Here is a 20,090-nt window from a genome sequence, read left to right as displayed (position 1 = left end):
TTCATAGCAGCTTGTTTGATTAACTGGTGGTGACGCAAGCAAAGGATTTGAAAAAGTATACAGACATAGTGTGAGGATTTTTTTTTCCAGCATCAGTGACACTTGGGGGGTGAAAAGAAGAAGGAAATCGGATTATTCAAGAGGAATGGCAGACTTCAGATCAGCTCCATCCCTGTAGAAACAGACTGCAGGGACTTTTCTTTCCATTTCTTAAACACATTTCTTCCCACACATAATAGCACTTGACTCAAAACATTTATGTGAATCTTTTACAGTCTGCGATTAATTAAGTCATTCAACTCCCACACATGTTACTTAACGTGAATATACTCAGGTGAAAAGAATGAAAGCTAAAAGGAGAAGGAAACAGATATATTACATAACAGACTTTTACAACAAAAGTGTTCACATATTCTGTTTCAGCTTTCCTTCGCTGAGTCCTTTCCCCTCTTACTCAATTTAAACAATCAGCTCCTTCAAAGAAATGCATATTTATTTTCAAAGTTGTGCAACATCTATCAGAAGCTCTGAATAATGGTTATCACTTTATATACTGAAACAGAGTTGGTGGGTGTTAAGTATAATATCACAGTGACTGTGACTTGTGCGCGCGCACACACACAGTGTAAGGACAAGTGTGCACACATATATGTGCATGAGCACACACAAGCCCACAAATCACAGGTCTCATTTAGTTCCCTTTCTGTGTTTTAATTAGAGCCGAAGCAGGCTAATCACTTCCTTAGTAGACAGCATCACTAATGAGACAGAGGGAGGAGAGAGATGGACATAATTGTAGGGAGCGAAAAAGAAGGGTCATGAAGGGGAAGTGTCAAGGAATAAAGAAATAAGACATGAGAGGTTGTTATGAATAAATAACAAAAAGGAGGTAGAGGAGGATGGCTATATGATAGAAAAAGAAAAAGAAAAAAAAGAGGGAGAGATGAGTGGTAGAAATAAACATGGACCAGGGAGAAAATTAAGCTTGAGTTGACAGCAAGCACATTGACTCAAAAAGAGAGATGTGGCTGGAGTGACAGAGAGAGAGGGGGATGAACTTAAAGGACGGGAACACAAGAAAAGTAAAGGAAGCTTGGACACATATAGTGGGAGAGTGAGAGAGAAGGCTGAGAGAAATAATGAGAGTCCCTTACCTCCCACAAAGACAGCCATGTCTGCCCTAACCCCCCTTCCTTCCCCTCCCTTCCTCGCTGTTTCTCTGTGGCTGAGCCTTTCATGTTGTCACCCTCGGAGTGTCTGAATAGCCTTTTATTATTCAACAGTCTGGACAGGTCATGGGGTCATGACACAGACCACCACCATGCCACCAGCAAGCATCCAAACACACACACACACATACGCACACACAATCATCATAATTCTCATACACCACGGAATAAATGGGGTAAGCTATTTGTGAATGCAAACACACACAAACGTGAAACGGTAGCCAGAAAACACTCATACCATGCTAACTTCAGCTACTCCATGTTGACATGTGACAGTCCCCGATGCATTCATTATAACACTTGTCCACCCCTTGTTAACTTACTATAGCTATCTGTCCAATGCATCTGTAGTACTGGAGCTGGTACCCTGGTATTTTCTACGCGTCTGCTCATGTAGCTGCACGTACGCGTATGTGCGCAGGTACATGACTGTTTGTGTGTGACAGGGAGAAAACAGAGATAACAGTAGCTTGGTGGTATCGGCTCTATCTTATCTGCTACACAGCCAGAAGCAGGTATACAAGCTAATTGGAAAGTGCCAGACACACAGTAGACTGGTGAAACATGCGCTCACCTTTCCAGCAAGCGCAGCAGACTAGAGAATTGGCAGCTGGAGAGTGAGGGAGACTAAGAGAAAACCATTGATGGGAAAGACCAAAATGATAGGTCGAAAATGAGACAAAAGGAAAAAGAAGTAGAGGGAGGAGTGACAGAACAAGGGGATGAGATAGAGATGGAGGATAGAGACAGGAAAATTGTAGGGAAGACAGCAGAGCTCACAGATACAACATCAACAAGACAAATGGTAACTAAGGCACAGTACACTCTGAAATACCTCAGGAATTGTGCCTATTCTGTCTGTAACTGTATTGTCAGCGCTGAGTATTGGGAAAATAGGAAAACAAATAGCATCTCCTGCATTACTCGTCAGTATGTGACGCTTTCCACTTCACTTAGTAAGGAGCAACTCTCTCAAAAGTCAGTCCCAACCTTTTTACAATCTTAAAACATCTCTGTATATTCTGCCTGTGATATTTGCAATAGAGGTCTCAGAACAGCCTGGGCCATAACCTGTATGAAGGTGAAAGTGGCCCGAGTCACTTCTCCCTCATCTTCATTAGTGAAAGAGTCCCTCAGGACCAAACTAACAACGATAGATTATTATAGTCATTTCAGAAATTTTTATTTGGTTGTGTATTTGCGTAACTAATACACAAAGAAAGACATTAAACAGCTCAAGCGGTCACAAAAAGAAAGCATAATTAAAAGAAGATTCAAATGTCAAATAGTGAAAGAAAGACAATGTGGACAACAGGATAGAAAAAAATGTCTGGTTTTCATCTCTTCCTCTGTAATAGTGTCCTCTTTGCCCCACACAACTCTGATGTTTTCATTTGAGACTATTTTTTATTCATTGAGCCTGCTTTCACTGGAACTTTTTTTTTTACTTTGGCCAAATACAGAAGCTTCCTTTGCTGTTTTTCTAAATATTTTATGTTTCTGTTTAGGTTTTTATGTCCATATTGAAACCGCACATAAAGAATGTAGAAAAGGGGAAGAAACAGAAAGAACTTCCTGTGTCAGTAGAGGAAGGCAGATATTCTCAGTACTGCTTTCAAAGCAGCATTTAGTTTAGTGGTAAATTACTAATATAGATCCTTTACCTTCATGTGTTTCTCAAGATCTTTAGTAAAGTAGCTTTGAATTAATGAGCAAACCATCCAATTTAATTTACATTTCTATTTAATTGAGAGAGAGAAAAGAAGAAAAAAACAATATAAAGTGTCTTGGTAAAGTGTAAGGCACTGATCTTCTCTCTGAAAGGATGCAATGACCCCCACTACATAACACACTACATGCAGGGAACAAGCACAGCAGTTTTTCTTTTAATTTGCTATGGATATGTGTATAACAACATTATCAGCAAGCATTAGAACAATATATATGTTATATGGTGGAGAAGATGTATTTTATATTGAACTACTGCCTGTCCAAATGTCTGTGCACATCCTAGCCATATAGTATTCCACAACATTTTAATGGTTTTTACCAGTGTTGTATTTCTATTTCAGATTTTCACTCATATGACTCATAATGGCGTATCTTTTTGAATGCATCATCAAAAACAGAAGAGGCCTTGCACAAGGCTAGAAGCAGGTGAGAAGTTGTGATAATGGTTATTGATTACAGAACTAGCACACTGTGTCCTGTCTTGTTTTTTATTACAGATGAAAAGCCATCATCCCTGCGAGGCTACTTAGTGTGCTCAATGAAGAGGAATGTGTGGGAGAAAGATGTTAAATGCTGGATATGTATTGCTATATATAAAAGTAATCAAGTGTGAACAAAAGCTGGTGCTGATGATGATGTGGCGCATGTGGGAATTAATTTGGCTAATTATGATGGATGCTTGTTTGGCTCGTATGGGGAAAAAAAGAAAATTTAGAGACCATGCTAATCAACAAAATGTGCTTGTATATGTTTCCTTTTTGGGGGGGGATTCATTCAGTAAGACTGATTGTGTGTAATCTTACTTTGTATCAGCATGTGTTTGTTTTGAGCCTGCACTCTTGGAGATCTCTCCCTCCTTTCGTACCTTTGATGAGACCCCTGGGAGTGATGGTTTGCACTTCAGCAACACGTTTTTTTTCTCCCTCTTCTTGAGTCGGAGTTTGTCGTAACTAAAACCATCAGAGAGCCTCCTTACCATTTGCTGTTTATTTGGCACAGGAAAATCTCTGATGTGAATTAATTGCTTGTTAGCTGAGAGGAGCCAATAATAACAGCCTAGGAGTGATGCAGACTTGACAAGACTTGTTTAATGATTAGCGATGGTGATGAACACTTCATTACTATTCATGTACTGTGCAGATTTTTTTAAGCACAATACAAATGAATTTTAATGACTCGAATTACATTTTTCTTAAGCATTTTTTTAAAAGTTTGTGAATAAATTAATGCTCACTTGACAGTTCACTAAGTACACCCCTAATCATTTTGCATACAAAATGACACATTTTTGACACTTATTTCAGATCCTCTATTTTCCTTCTTTTTATAAAAACTATTATGACATCAAATAGACTGAAAATACTTGATGTCCAGGTTAATAAGCAGGGATGAGCTAAAAGAGACGTTTGTAAATGAGGGATAATCCCTCAGCAGAGTCTTCCATATCACTGCAAAAGTGAATGACAGTAGTCAAAGTGTAATGCATATACACATCAAGTAAGGCATTAAAACTAAGCAGTTGTCTTTAACCGTTAAGAAAATAGAGAGTTTAATTGTGTAAAATCGGCTGCAATATTGTGTCCATCATCGATCAGTTTTGTCATATTTTGTCCACTTTCCATTTTTGTCTGCTTTTCCAGCCATCCGTTATGAGTGTTTCTTCCCTTCCCTCTCCCTCTGCGAATCACTGCCTGCTGAGCTGATTGAACATGTGCTATTCACTGTTTGGATTGTGACCCAAATCCCTTGCAAAAACTTGAAACACCATGTTAAACATTCTCCAATAGAGTCCAACAGCTTGTGAAATATGTGGTCAATTTGTTCATGTTTGTAACAATGCTGCATCCAGAAGAAATGACTGTCTAAATCCACTTTATCATCCAACTTTGTATAACCTTTTCCAAGGTCTTTTTTTTCTCCAAACCAAATCAACAAGAGCTCAGGTGCAGCTAGCCTGGTGTATAACTAATAGATACTTGCACACACCAAAGTCCTACCTAAACACGCACGCATGCACACACACACACACACACACACACACACACACACACACACACACACACACAAATTGAGCAAAGCATCCTGGCTCTGTCAAGGTTGTCACAAATCAATCCAGAGTTGTGTTTTCATTAAGCGAAGGTGAGAAGTGGAGTGTGCAAATGAGAGAGGAAAGAGGTTTTAATCATGAACATCTGAGGGACCAGAGGGTACACTGGAGAAGTCTTCGTTTCTTTTTTTTTGTCTTTAGTGCACTCCTACACCTCTCCCTCCCACGTGTCTTTATTTTATTTCTCCTGATGCTTTGAATTCTTTCTTTGTCTCACCACACACACACACACGCCTACTTCCACGGTCCCCTCTAACCTCCTCTCTCCCCTTCTACCTTTTAACTCCATCATCTCTTTGAGCAGAAACTTTCCACACTTATATACTCCTTGACCCTTCTTTGCTTCTCCCTGTGTCTTAGTCATTTCATCCAGGCTTTTATCAAGCCCCAGCACATTTCAACTTGTGCATCTACCTTTCCACGCTCCCATAGCTTCATCATCGCTTTCCTACTTCTTTCCCCTGCTCCTCAAACTCTTTCCACTCCACTTTATCATGGCCCCCCATTCATTCTCCCATTCCACAGCTGTCAGCTCTCAGAACCTCAAGAACCATAAATCTGGTCCAACCCCAGGAAGTGGGTCACCAGGGGACACTTAAACATGTAGCACTCCAGAGAGGGCCTAACCCTGCTAGAAAATCGGCTCATGCATGCAGAGGTACACAAGCACACGCTCATGAGGACTTGCGCACACACATAGACAGGTTTATGGATGTCGGGGTTGAAACAGAGCAACCTAAGTATAGGTCTGTGTTATTACAACTCATGTTCTTCTATTCAATCCAGGTTGTTAGGATTTATGCGCAGGAGAAACAAGAGAAGCTTTGTGTCACATAAACCACACTGTGCTGCTGCACTTTTACTGAGCCTGGTTTCCTCCTGCATGAACCCACACCCGTCAGTCTGGTGTATGCCAGCAAGTCTCTGGAGCTAGTTATGTTGTGTGTAATCATGCGTGTCTTTGTGTGTGCTCCAGAGATCTCTGGTTTGAGTTAGTCTCTGTGCTCTGCAGCTAATGTCGCTATTTGTTCTACTGCTTTAACGCACTGTAGCTTAGAAGCTAACATTTCCTAATTCAAACATGATGAGAAATCCCCAAACATTCTTTGATTTGGTTTGGGGTTTTTTTGGTTTGCGGGAACACACAGATGACCTCGACCTCATTACAACTTCTTAATCAAAACCACACAGCAACTTTGTCTGTGCATCAATGAAAGATTTGCATTCCATCTCAAGTATGACTAATGCAAATGTTCTGATACTGTTCACACATGTTTACTGACATGTTCTAAAAGCAGCTTGTCACTGTCTTTTCAAAATGAATACATCAAGGATGACGGTTGCCTTCAAGTCAAAAAAAGCTTGGCCTGTCCTCGTTACTAGCCTGACGCACATGCTCTGTCAACAAAATCGCACCAAATGGGACCAATTCCGTTTGGATGAAGCACATCTCCGAGAGAGTTCCTTTTCTAAAACACTAATCTCTGGACCACAAATTAGCTGTCAGTCATCAGCTGTACACAGCCATCGTATCGGGGAAAAGGCAGTCCCCAACAAATCAACAACATGTCAATCACCCATACACCCAAACACATGCTCACAGCTATCGACACAAGAAGGTACACACTTGCAGGCTGAGACGTGCATGAACACACGCACACAACAATCAGTGAATGTGTCTTTAGACTAAAAGCTCCTAACTCTGTTTTCTCCATTAATTCAAGGTGACTTCAGCAAAGAATTAGAGAAGGGATATGGAACTTAGGGCTCTAAAGTGCTCTCCTAATTAATATAAATTTTCAATTGATATTGCCTCAATGAATTGCATTATAATTTTATAAATTTAGCATGTATTAATTCTTATCACTAAGGAGAAACCATTTAAGAGTCAAGAAAATGTGTCTAAGTATCCGATTGAAATGTGGGTTAGCTGATATTAGATAGTTTCTTTAATAGGTTTTGAAGCTTAATGACTTTCAATCAATATTAAATGAATAGTAAGTTTTCCATTTCATGCTAAAAAAAAGAAGGCTGGAAGCAGAAGGAAACAACTGGTCTATTGTTCCTCAGTATAAATAGGTTTTATCTTGTTTGCTTATTTCCTACAAAATTTAGGATTAAAGAAATGTAAGAACAGTTTGTGGCTTACCAGAAGTTAACACTCCAGAAATGTCAAACTGTTGCTTTAACTTTGAAATTTAACATGCACATCTGTGATAACTCTATAGAAGAAAAATTTACCAACCAAATTAATATGCTATTTGAGATGAGGAAGCATGTTCAAAACATTGAGACAATAAGCAGAATTCAGCAAGGAACACAATCTGTCAAGTGATCAAAGACAACAAAGCTCTCAGACAACATTTGCAGTTTGGTGTAATTTAGCTTTGAGCTACTGTTGTTTCCTCAGGTGTGCAGAAACACACAGCTTTTGGGATTTTTAGTGTAATATCAGTATTGTTTTCCTTCATCTGACTTTGTGGCGTCAATACAAACCTTATTTGTAGATCTCAGCATTACTCTGTCTATGTGAGAATGTTATAATAACCACTAGAAAGCACTGTCCTATTGTTTAAGTTGTAATAAACCAGAATTATCATTTAATGTACAACTGAAATTTTGTCCAAATAAAAGCAATAATAAGGAACTGCTTAAGTGGCAGTTTAAATTCCTTCTGTTTTGACAAAGAAATTCAGTAATGTTTCACATTTCACGTAAGGGTGAATCTTACTTATACAATATGAATACAGATAGAGAATGTATTTCAAATCCTGAGTGCTGTGGTGCTGATTGCTTGTGAAGCCTTTGTGTTTCTTTGTGCCATGACTTGGTTGGCCAAAGCACCTCGCTGTCAGTGCCATTCAGTCAGATAAAGTGTGTGAGAGTGTCTGCCCATGGATGCATGTCTCTCTGTGTGTGTGTGTGTGTGTGTGTGTGTGTGTGTGTGTGTGTGTGTGTGTGTGCGTGTGCGTGTAGTAGAAAGTCAGCTAGGTATGAATCAGGGAGAGAGAATGAGGCCAAGGAAAGGATGACTGGATGATTAGACACCCAAACTGCTCCTTCATGTCAAGCAAACAAATGAAATAGTCACCATCCCACAACTGCAAGAGAATGGAAAATAATTTGGTTATTTGACTTGACAATACATAAAAAAGCAGGTCTACAGGGGGAATAACTGCCAACACCCAAAGCACTAAGGGTTCACAAACTTACAGTCACTACGGGCACCAAGAGTAGAATGGAACAGAATAGAATAGCAAATGCATTGGTCATCCATATAGTATAACCATCCCAGAGTTAAAATGACACTTTGTACTGGTCTTGCAGAGGAAAGGTATGAATAATTTATACACCTTTCCTACCGCATAAGTCAGTAAAGTCTGTAAAAAAGTAATAACAGCCTGTTCTTTTCATTGGATGCAGGGCCGAGGGACTGGCAGAGCAGTGCAGTAATGCGTCCACTTTAAAGGTGACCAGCCTCATTCTTTCTTTGCCTCATAGTTCTGCCTGGGCTATAAATTTGTCGCCCAACTGTTGACATCGCTTCCAATATGCTAGGCTCAGACTGTGATCACCACATGCACTGTGAGCAGGAACAAGGCAGAGCACTCTTTCTTGTCTACTCAGTACTTACGCACACACATAGACACACATACACGCACCAGTGGTGGTCATAAAGTAATAAAACTCTGTGGAACCCTAATGAAAGCAAAGGAGTGGGGGGGGGACTCGGATGAATAACAATCATTGCCCTTATGGGGGTGGTTGTGTATGTATGTGTGTGTTTATGTGAGTGTGTGTATGTGTGCAGGGGGAGGTATCAACCTCTCCCTCCCTCCGCAGTGAAAACAAGTTCCCAACCTTTCTGTGGTCCTACTCCTCCCCTCCGGAATGGAATCCACCAAATCGCTGCTAACTGAATAATGTGACAAAGAACGGGCAGACGAGGCGACAGATGCTCGCGTGCCTTTACAACCAAACCACCACAATCACTGCTCGCACCGCGCGCACACACAACCACATGCATTCCTCTTGACTCCAATCTGAAGCGACCGGGGTCTAGAGGCAGATTTCTAAGGCCGCTCCACCTGCTGCGCCTGTTGACTTCGAGGGAGGGGGATATGGCAGTGGATTGTCATTAATGTTGGCGGCAGACGTTTAATTCACACTATTACTTTATGACTACAAGGCCCGAACACACGGAGGCAATTGTTAGGCAAGCATAATGAAGAGAGCTGCACACGGGCACTGGAGCTATTTGTTTGTTTGTGCTGATCGCATGCATTTGTGGAGACCGAACTGGGCTTTAGAACAACCCATGGATCAATAAAATTATCTTTGGGGACGGGAGCAGAAGAAGTTAAACAAAACCAAAATCCAAGAGACATGGCATCTTTGCACCTGCTGTAAAGAATGAATATTTGCAGCTCAATGGGTGTCCTTAAGCACTAAAGATCATGTTTGCTCGGCTCTTCGGGTTATGCAGCGTAGCTAAATGTATTAAGCCTCCATCTGCTTTTTACTTAGATTATACCCCCTCTATATATTAATTGTTTTTATTCTGCGCAGTGTTTAAGACCCCACGCACCCGCACCCCCTCCGCCACTTTCTCTTTCTTTTGCTTCCTTCTCCCATAAACTCCAAATGTGATTAGCTTCTCCGGGACGCCGGGAGTAATTGCATTACTGCATTGTGAGCATTTGGAGCTATGGAAATGTTGGGTGTCCGTATCAAACCTGTTTAAATACTCAGTGCATTATGGTTAAAGATGTGCAAAAGACGGGTGAATGCAAACATTTTGCAGACATGGCTCAGGCGATGAATAGACAGGGAGCGGGAATAAAGGTTTTCCGCCAATTTAAGGCTGTGGGTTCAAAAGAGGAGCTTCTGGTTGGTGTCTATGCACTTTTAGAATTTTTTAATAAACCATAGTTTTCGGGGTAATTCGTAAAAAGTTGTAGAAGCGGTGCAGATGCGTTGCTTTAAAGACTAGCCTGAATAACCTAGTTCATATGGATAACATCATTATGCTCAGTGATGGTGTGTATATCTAATTTCTATTGCAGCAGTGGGTTTAGCAACTGTTAGTACTTTATTGATTTGTTTTTGAGATACTGTATCTATTTATTTCTTAAGGTTAACTTCGGGTCAACGCTTTCAGTGGTTTTGAAAGTGTTGACTGAGAAATTTCCAAAGAATGTGATAAGTGGAGGTGAACGAGGCCGTTCTGAGCTTAGTTTCTTTTAGGTGAAGGTTGTGTTCTTTCTGCTCCAGATGGTCATTAGTGTCTCATCTTCGGTGTGTTCTATAATATTTCATTTCAATATGTATGAGGAGTTTTGGTGACTGAAGCTCTGATGAGCGCGTTTTCTCTGTCTTTTTTGACGCACACACAAGAAACACGCACAAGCACGCGAGCGAACACGCGAGTACAGCTCTGGAAAAGCTGCTTGGTACTCTACAATCCCCCATGACAACTCATTTCCTCACAGTTGTGTGGGGTTCGTGGCTCCGCTGGAGTCTTGTTTGGTCGGCTGTAATCGCTGGGTCCCGGTGCCAAACAAACCGCGCCAGATGGTCTCCAGAATGCACATCCCAGTTGTGCACATTGTAAACCTTAGATCTCTCTCTCCCTTTCTGTTCGTGCTTTTATTCATTTCTCTGTTTATGTTTGATTCTCTGGCCTGTTTGCACATTTGCGCCAATTAGATTTTTTTCCCCTTTTTCTAGTGAACAGAAAAATACATGCCCAAACTATAGAATTGTGGATGCTTATCAGAAACCCATCCTGCGGGGAGTTTGATGTTAAACAGATTTGTGCACGGGGACAGAGCTGTTCCTCGGCGTGACCAACTCTTTTAAGGCATTCATTAGAGTCCGGCTTCCTTTCAACGCGATTCGCCACACAGCTTACCCGGCTTATACCCTCACCCATAGACAGTTACAGATGAGGCACATGTGAAAAAATATATTGCGCTGAACACATCTCCTACAAAGTGTATGAGCATGGAGAAGGGGGTAGTCAGCTGCCACTTGAAAGAGCAGAAAAAGACTTGGTACAGTACAAGCTGGTGGCACGCATATGCACTAACGCCGAGACACCCGGTGCGTCAATCATTTAGCAGGAGTGTGTGTGGTGACAGCTGGTTATAGCTCGACTAGGTGTGTCTATCAGTGATTCAAGTATAGGGACTTACAAAGCTAAAGATGAATGTGACTGTATATCTTTCTTGTTTAATGATAATTTAGACTCTTTGTGTCTCCGCGCTGTCTGGAGAGAACAGACCCGAAGCGAGAAACTCGTAAACCTTCCCGGGGTTTTATAGCAACGGGGGAAGCAATTTCAGTATGGTATTTTTTAGTTTATTTTCTACTCTGTCCATTGTAGATGCGTAGTCGTTACTCTGAAAAGTGGTGAAAGTGAACCCCCACAGGGCGGGGTTTTTACCCCCCCCCACACACACACACACACACACACACTTTATCCCTTTCCTCCCTCTTGCGCCTCCCCTTTCCTCTCTTTTCGGAGTTTGAGTGGCTACCAGCCAGCTTTTGATTTAAGGATCGTTTGTCTTTCCTGGGATGTGAAAAAAGGGTCGTGGCTGATCTACAACTAGTTCGTTTGAGGCGGTTATTTTGGGCAACTCTGTGTGCAGAGGCACCTCAAATAGAGAGAGGGAGCGAAAGAGAGCGCAAGGCGCACAGACCAGAGGCAGGGAGGAGAGAGAGAAAGGCGCACAGATTTCAGTGGAACTCCGCTGGTTCCCCCGCACACTGGATGCGCGCAACAGATCTGTATGACAACGGAGTACAGACAGAAACACATTCGGATGGTTTTATGGAAATTAGAGCAACTTAAGCAAGCTTACATTTAACAATCGGGTGTTTTTCCCCTTGCCCAGTGGAGAAAGCAATGCTACTGAATCAGCGAGCTCATCATTTAATAAGTTGAAACTGGAACAGATCTCCACTGCATTTTGCAGTAATTCCTTTGGACTTATTTCGGAGTTCAGCAAAATACAAAGGAGACCAAAATGAAGGGGCTCTTTCTACGAAGAATGTGGAAAGTTCTGGCGGTGTTGGCACTGGCGACGCAGCACATCACTGGCAAGACACTGAAATATCAGATTTATGAGGAGCAGAAGGTTGGCACTGTCATTGCCCGCTTGAAAGAAGACGTCGCGGATGTCCTGGCTAAACTTCCAAGCTCGGTGCCGCTCCGCTTTAGAGCTATGCAACGAGGAAGCTCGTCTTTCTTCAATGTGCGCGAGCAGGACGGAGAAATCAGCATCAAGACCAAAATTGATCGCGAGAAACTCTGCGAAAAGAATCTGAATTGTTCCATTCAGTTCGACGTGCTAACACTCCCCACTGAGCACCTCCAGCTGTTTCTCATCGAGGTGGAGGTGTTGGACATTAACGACAACGCACCTCAGTTCGCTCGCGCCGTGATCCCAATTGAGATTTCCGAGAGCGCGGCCGTGGGAGCGCGCATTCCCCTGGACAGCGCCACAGACCCCGATGTCGGGGAGAATTCACTGTACTCGTATGCCTTAGAACCAAACAACTTCTTTAAGCTTGACATTCAGTCTAGGACTGATGGGGTTAAATATGCTGAGCTGGTGGTGCTAAGGGAGCTCGATCGGGAGGAGCGCTCTGGTTACGAACTTCAATACACGGCCTCTGACAGGGGCGTTCCCCCGAGAACGGGTTCGACCCTCCTTAAAATCAGTGTTACTGACTCAAACGATAACAGTCCGGTTTTTGAAAAGTCGTCATATGTCATCAATCTGCCAGAAAATTCACCTGTTGGCACTCTGCTCATTGACTTAAACGCAACGGACGCGGATGAGGGCACAAACGCCAAAATAGTCTACTCATTTAGCAGTCATGTTTCTCCGAAAATAATGGAGACATTCAAAATTAACCCCGACAGCGGTCACCTGACTCTCATCAGGCGCGTAGATCACGAGACTGCTAATTCTTATGATATCGATGTGCAAGCACAGGACATGGGTCCAAACTCCATGCCCGCTCACTGCAAGATCCTGGTCAAAGTGGTAGACATCAACGACAACAAACCTGACATCAGCATCACTCTCATGTCTTCCCAGGGGAATGGAGATGCAGCTTACGTATCTGAAGCTTCGCCTTTGGACACATTTGTTGCTTTGGTCAGGGTAGAGGACTTGGACTCTGGACTGAATGGGGAGGTGGAGTGCAAGCTTCATGGTCAAGGCTACTTCAAATTGCAGAAAACATATGAGAACAACTACATGATTTTGACCAATGTGACTCTAGACAGAGAGAAGAGGTCAGAGTTCAGCCTGACTGTGGTGGCAGAGGATCGAGGGACTCCAAGTCTTTCTACTGTCAAACATTTCACTGTGCATGTAACTGATGAAAATGACAACCCACCACGTTTTGAGAAGGGGCAATATGAGATCTTTAAATCAGAGAACAATGCCCCTGGAGCATATCTGACGTCCATCTTGGCCACTGACCCTGACCTGGATTCTAATGGGCAGGTGAGCTACTCCATCTTGGAGAACTCTGTTCACGGCAGTTCTATCTCCACCTATGTCACCATTGACCCCTCTAATGGCGCTATCTATGCACTGCGCACATTTGATCGAGAGGATGTTAGCCGTATAGCCTTTATTGTGCAAGCAAAGGATGCAGGAAAACCAGCACTGCTCAGCAATGCCACAGTTATTCTGAACATTCTGGATGAAAATGACAACCCTCCAGTCATTGTGGTCCCTCAGCTGTGGAACTTCACTGCAGATGTGCCTGCTTCAAAGTTTACAGAGGCTGGACACTTAATAACTGTGGTTAGGGCAACTGATAGAGATACAGGAGTCAATGCTGAGCTCATTTGCTCTATAGTCAGTGGCAACGAAGAAGGATTCTTCTTGATTGAGCCGCGAACATGTGAGATTCATGCCAATGCTAGTCTGGATAACTTCCCCCATGACCATGCAGAGCTGACTGTTGTGGTCAGAGATCAAGGAAGTGAGAGTCTCAGTGCTAAGGCCGTTCTGAAAATCACTCTCCATGAGACCATTGAGAACCACGGGTCAGTAACAGACCAAGGAGAGGCTTCACTTGATGTATCTCTGATTATCATCATCTCCTTGGGAGCCATCTGCGTCGCACTCATGTTTATCATGGTGGTGTTTGCTTCTCGCTGTAACCGGGAGAAAAAGGACACCAGGCACTCCTATAACTGCCGGGTAGCAGAATCCACCCACCAGCACCACCCAAAGAAGCCCTCACGCCAAATACACAAAGGTGATATAACCTTGGTCCCCACAGTGAACGGCACTCTCCCAATCAGAGCCCACCACCGCTCCCCTTCAGCCACACCTCCCATGGAACGAGCCCAGATAGGGAGCAGGCAGAACCACCACAGTCGCCAATCCCTGAACAGCCTAGTGACCATTTCGTCCAATCATATTCCAGAGAGCTTTGCCCTGGAACTGGCACACACAACTCCACCAGTTGAGGTAAGTGCGCGCGCACACACACACACACACACACACACACACACACACACACACACACACACACACACACACACACACACACACACACAGAGAGAGAGAGAGAAACAAATTACTTTCAGATATTTCAAATGTGATCCCACAGCCCCTTTCCAAATTTTCTTTCTCAGTGTTTCTCCCTCTCTCAAGCACACACACACACACACACACACACACACACACACACACACACACACACACACACACACACACACCAGCCTTCTCATCCTCACACAGCTGTCCCTGTTTGAGCAAATTAACTCATCATTTCCATGACAGTGACTTAATCAACACTGCCCTGTAGTTCAAACTGATTCTCATTAAAAACTGTTGATGATTATAGACGTGTCTTTGTCTTTACCTTGTTTACACCCTGTCACCATTACCTCCATCATGACCATGACTCACCCCCCCAGTCATATGTCTACATATTCATCTAGACTCACCCTCAACCCCCCCTTTTTGTTTTAACATCATCCATTTTGTCTCATCCATTTTTAGCAGCCCCTCCATCATCCATTTTGTGTTTACTCATCCATTATTTTGTCTTCTGTGTTGTCTGTCTCTCTTTTCCCCTTCCTCAATTCTCCATCTGTAATTCATCCCCCCCTTTCTGTTTCTTTTTGTTTGTTTTATTTTGTTTGTTTTGTCATTTTTTTTGGGATGTAGCAAGTCTCACAGCTTCTGTCCATGCTCCATCAGGGCCAGTACCAGCCCAGACCCAGTTTCCGTGGCAACAAATACTCGCGCAGCTACAGGTAATTTACCCCCCACCCCCCAGCCACCCCTTCCCCCCCAAAAAGATTATCTTTTGTTTACTTTTTAAACCTCTTGTTTTTCATTGTGTCTGACATTTGTCAACAACCCGTTGTGCAGGTTTCCCTGTCAGTTGATCAGTTACATGTAGATCATGACTTGATGGTGTCCAAATGTTTTTATTCATATTCTAATTGTCATACCAATGTCTTCTGTTCTAAGTGTGAAACCCTTAGATGTCTGAATATCACAAAAATTCCTTTGTGCTAAAAGGAGCTCAGGTTATAAAGTCTGCATCCATCACTGCTTTCATCATAATATCTGATTATGTTCTTTGGATGATATATTTATTGATACCCTAGTGGCTGCTATGATTTATTTATGGATGCAATTTACCTGCGTGTAGAATTAATGGGTTAAGGCTTGTCACAAGTTTTGACAGATTCCAGAAACAGCCCTAAGTTTGATATAATTTGCTTGTCACTAATCTTCTCTAAGGACAGACTGATTTGTTTAACCTGCAAAACAGAATGTGCCACCTGTGTTTGTCCAAAGTGTAAAATTCTACTACTTACTTTCAGACTATACTTATATGTGTTCATAGTCTTTTTTTTTAATGGCTTCTCACAGGTATGCGTTACAAGACATGGACAAGTTCAGCCTGAAGGACAGTGGCCGTGGGGACAGCGAGGCGGGGGACAGTGATTGTGACATGGGACGGGAATCCCCCGTGGACAGACTGCTGCTGGGGGAGGGCTTTTCTGACCTGATGCACCTTGAAATGCACCATCGACTCCACCCAGGTGAGATTTTGGTGATGCAACCCACCTCTTCAGCCTATGTCCCTGTGTAAAATGACATCTTTTCCTGTTTTGCGTCACCTTCATAACAGCATGACTAGGCGCCAGTCAGCTGACTTACATACCCAACACCTTCTATTGCAGCAACTCATACTCAAATATTGCTTCACCATCCAGAGCATAATTGCACCTCAGTTTTATTGTACTTTGCAGAAGTTGTCAGTTGTAGGTTTCTGACTAATTCCGCGTCTTGCTTCACTTTGAGTCAGTTGAAATGGCCATTTTCCACTCATGATCTTAGAAATAAGAGATTTCTTTCTCAGTTCAAATTGAAAATGAGCTACAACTGAAACAAGCTGTCTTCCTGCGGACCGCACCTAGGCACCCAGTGTACTGCCTCTCTGACAAATTTCAGCACCATGGACAGCACCAGGCCTAAGCCCATTATTTGTCTGTACACCTGCCTTTACAGCCACTCCATTCACCCTGTTTCCAACACAATCCCTATTGTACTCAGCCCCATTCTTCCACACAGCCCTCATTTCCACGCTCGTTATCACACTGAGAGAGGTTACAGTGTGTCTGGCTGTTACTGTGTGTGTGGTTGTGTGTGTGTGTTATCTGCCCCTAAGATAGAGTCGTGTCTGTAAAATCCTCCCTGGAGCGGAGATGAGTCGCCTGTCACTCATCGGTATGCGTCTCAGAGTGCTGTTTTTTTCCCCTCCTTCTTTTGAGTGAGTGACAGTGGTGCACTTTCATGTCTGAACTGAGGAGAATTCATAGTAATTGCTTTTAGAATTATGTTATTCTCTCTCTTACTGACTCCATCCTTCTTTTGCTTTCTGCTTCGTGAGATCCTGAGTATCTCTCGCCCTCTCTCTCTTTCGCTCCCTCATTTTGTTAATGTATTACAATCTTTACAGAGATTGGTGGATGTGGACAGTCCTGCTGTATCTTATTTTTGTTCTCCCTTTGAAAATGACTTGGAGGTGTTGGAACCCTTCTCCCCCCCTTTCTCTTCTGCTATCTTTTATGCTAATATAAAAGAAAAAGGAGGGGAAGACGATAATGGGCTGAGAGGGAGGATTACCACTGTTTCTCTTCAGTAGATTTAATTTGTTTAGATTTTTCTATTTAGATGGGCAAATGTGCTTTTTCATGCTGGATAGGATAAAAGAACAAACAAGCAAATCCCTGCCTCAGTCTTGTAGTTGGAAGATGTGGACATACTTGGAAGTGCAGCCAAATATTACATTAATAGCTGCCTATGATGCCATTTGGGTGGGATCTGACACTTGTCTATTTGTTTATTTAAATCCTGTCATAGTCTTCATACCTGGCACTACCTGGAACTCTAAACAGGAATATGAAGAGACTGAGAGAAAAATAAATAAATAAAAATCCTACAAAGCAGAGCCGTGATTTTGATTTTAATGAAAGACTGAAGTGGTGCACCATGAAATATTAATTAGGTATTGTACATGGATCATTCTAACAGAATAAGGCATGGCTCGTCAGACTCAACAGCATGCCTGCTCCTTAAAGAAATCAGTACCTTGTCCTCCTGTTGAACTGTGTATCACTTCAAATATAACACTTTCACCCCTCTTTACTTCAGTCTTAGGCTTTGTGGCTTGTATTATTCAGGGGTGTTGACATTTTCCGTACCAAGTGACAAACATAAAAAAACAAACAAAAAATGGTTTTGTCTGAGGATTTTTAAACATATGATTTGTTTGAGTTGTTTTGCAGACTTTTTGTTGTTACTTTGCCTGATGCATGACGAATGTCCTAAAGATTTTTGTAGTTGAACCGTCTCTTGACTCAGTGTCCTTTTTTTTGTTTTGTTTTCTGCTTTAGCTATGAGACTGTGCACGGATGAATGTCGTGTCCTGGGACACTCTGACCAGTGCTGGATGCCTCCTCTCTCCTCACCCGCTTCCTCTGCTGACTACCGCAACAACATGTACATCCCTGGGGAGGAGTCCTCCCAGCAGCCTCAGCTCGATGATGACCAGTCCTCCGTTGACTCGGAGTGCCGCAAGAGCTTCTCTACTTTTGGCAAAGAATCTGGGAATGAAGAGGAAGGAGCTGGAGGTGTTGTCTCTGGAGCAGGAGGTGATGTGTGTGCAGCTGGAGGAGGGGCTGGCTCCCTCCTCACAGAGATGAACTCTGTGTTTCAGCGACTCCTACCCCCTAATATGGACTCTTATGTCGAATGCACTGAAACAAGCCCAACTTCATCGTCATCAACCACTGAGAGAGGAAATGGACGAAGTGGCAACATTGTTGGTAACCACAGTAACAACGCTGTTCCCCAGGACAACCGGAGAGGGTTGCTGCCAGGTGGTAAAGGTCCCAGTTACCCCCCAGGGGTGGCTGCATGGGCAGCCAATACTCACTATCTAAACCCAGGAAGTGGGTCTGGAAATGGGACTAACCATGTTTCCTCCTCCCCTTCTTCTTCTACTTCTTCCTCATCCTCACCCTCAACTTCGACTCCCACCTCCACCAGTGGCCAGCCTCCACACTTAAAGTGGCTGCCAGCAATGGAGGAAATTCCAGAGAATTATGAGGAAGATGACTTTGATGGTGTTTTCCATCAGGGTCACCAGAGTGGCAAGCGTAGCGAGAACCGCCACGAGGCTGGCATGGATGCAAGCGAGCTGGTCCAAGAGATCAACAAACTGCTGCAGGATGTCAGGCAAAACTAGAGAAAAAGAGAAGGCATAGCATTGTTTCACTGTGTGATATGAAGAAATATTTCACCACATTATGGTAAATGCGTGTTCCTTGTGCCAACATTAAAAAAGAAGAAAAAAAAAGTTCACATTCACTGTAATGCTCATCTTGTTTATTTTTAACAGATTTTCTCCTTACCTTTCAGTGCTGAGAGAAAGGTAAAAAAACAGCACTGAAGTTGTGATCTGGGTGACTTAAAAGCATCAAAGTGAGCACTGAAAGAACAGATTGCTCAAAGTTGCTTGAATGAGTGATTTCAAAAGGAAATCCACCGACAAAAACTGTACCCTTTCTTCATTTGTAATGTTTACAGCAGCGTGAAGAGACTCCACAGGGAGAAAGCAACAGTTGTGTGATCTAATTTCTCCTCTTACAGTGTACAATATTGTACAGTGTCTGTGGAAAACGGCAAATCCACTTGAATATTGTGCTATGTCTCCTGTTTTGTTATTATGGAATGTAACTGTACAATTTGATCTTTGTATTTTAAAAATACTCTTTTTTACTTCTATATATTTATATGTGTCCATGTATGTTTGTACAGAAAAAGAAAACAAAATGTCTATTTTTTATATTTGTCACTGCATGTCTTGATATCACTCAATGTGTCTCTTTTCCTCTACCCTGTTTATTTTCTAAACGACTGTATTTAATTTTGTTATTGAATGTGTGTGTGCATATTGAAAATAGTCACATCCCAATGCAGTTCCATGTTGGAAGTGAGTTTTGTATGGTAACATTGTGACCAGTGGACGATAAATAAAGTGGAGGGATTCATAAAAGTGTTTGAAAATTATTCTCGGTGCCTGAGGTTTTCAATAATTACTTTCATTTACATTTATTCTTTCATTTCATTTCTCTTGAATTCCTTACTGAGTACTTGCATTTGCCCCATCTGTCTCTTACCTCCCCCTAATGCTCAGCATTGGAATTGCAGCACCCTGTGCGCACAGAGCCAAAATCTCATGTATGCTGTCTAGGCAGACCTTCCCCAGGCCCCATTATATCATGATTCACATGCATGACTCTACTCATAAACATGCCATTAGTGGTGAATTTATTCCCAGATGAACTCTTTAGATTTAAATGCATTTAGGCATTAATTTACTTTCAGATTAGGGGTTCTCTTTCTCACTGTCTCTCATCTGTGAAAGCATAATGCTTCTGGTAAATATGCTTA

The 20,090-nt window shown here is 42.5% G+C and overlaps 1 protein-coding gene across 3 annotated transcripts; it reads left to right on the top strand.

Annotated features, from left to right (window-relative positions):
• The first annotated feature begins 11,601 nt into the window (after window positions 1–11,601).
• Window positions 11,602–19,678, top strand: pcdh18a (protocadherin 18a). Of its 3 annotated transcripts, XR_015129943.1 has the most exons (5): window positions 11,602–14,576; window positions 15,282–15,370; window positions 15,999–16,171; window positions 18,029–18,946; window positions 19,056–19,678. XR_015129943.1 is itself a non-coding variant. In XM_086296839.1 (4 exons), the coding sequence occupies exons 1-4, from the start codon at window positions 12,102–12,104 to the stop codon at window positions 18,880–18,882; spliced, it is 3,558 nt and encodes a 1,185-aa protein (XP_086152965.1). In that variant the 5' UTR covers window positions 11,602–12,101; the 3' UTR covers window positions 18,883–19,678. The 3 variants fall into 3 exon arrangements, 2 of the variants coding, with proteins under 2 accessions (XP_086152965.1, XP_086152964.1); XM_086296839.1 differs by having other exon boundaries at window positions 15,315–15,370; window positions 18,029–19,678; XM_086296838.1 differs by having other exon boundaries at window positions 18,029–19,678.
• Window positions 19,679–20,090: the final 412 nt, after the last annotated feature.

Source organism: Aulonocara sp. 'chitande type north' Nkhata Bay, linkage group LG6, assembly GCF_057382095.1.
Source record: "Aulonocara sp. 'chitande type north' Nkhata Bay isolate Kocher_YH1m ecotype deep benthic linkage group LG6, A_spYH_male_GT1.1, whole genome shotgun sequence".
Lineage (NCBI taxonomy): Eukaryota > Metazoa > Chordata > Actinopteri > Cichliformes > Cichlidae > Aulonocara > Aulonocara sp. 'chitande type north' Nkhata Bay.
Note: the sequence above shows the minus strand (reverse complement) of the source record. Positions and strands in the feature narration are given on the sequence as shown.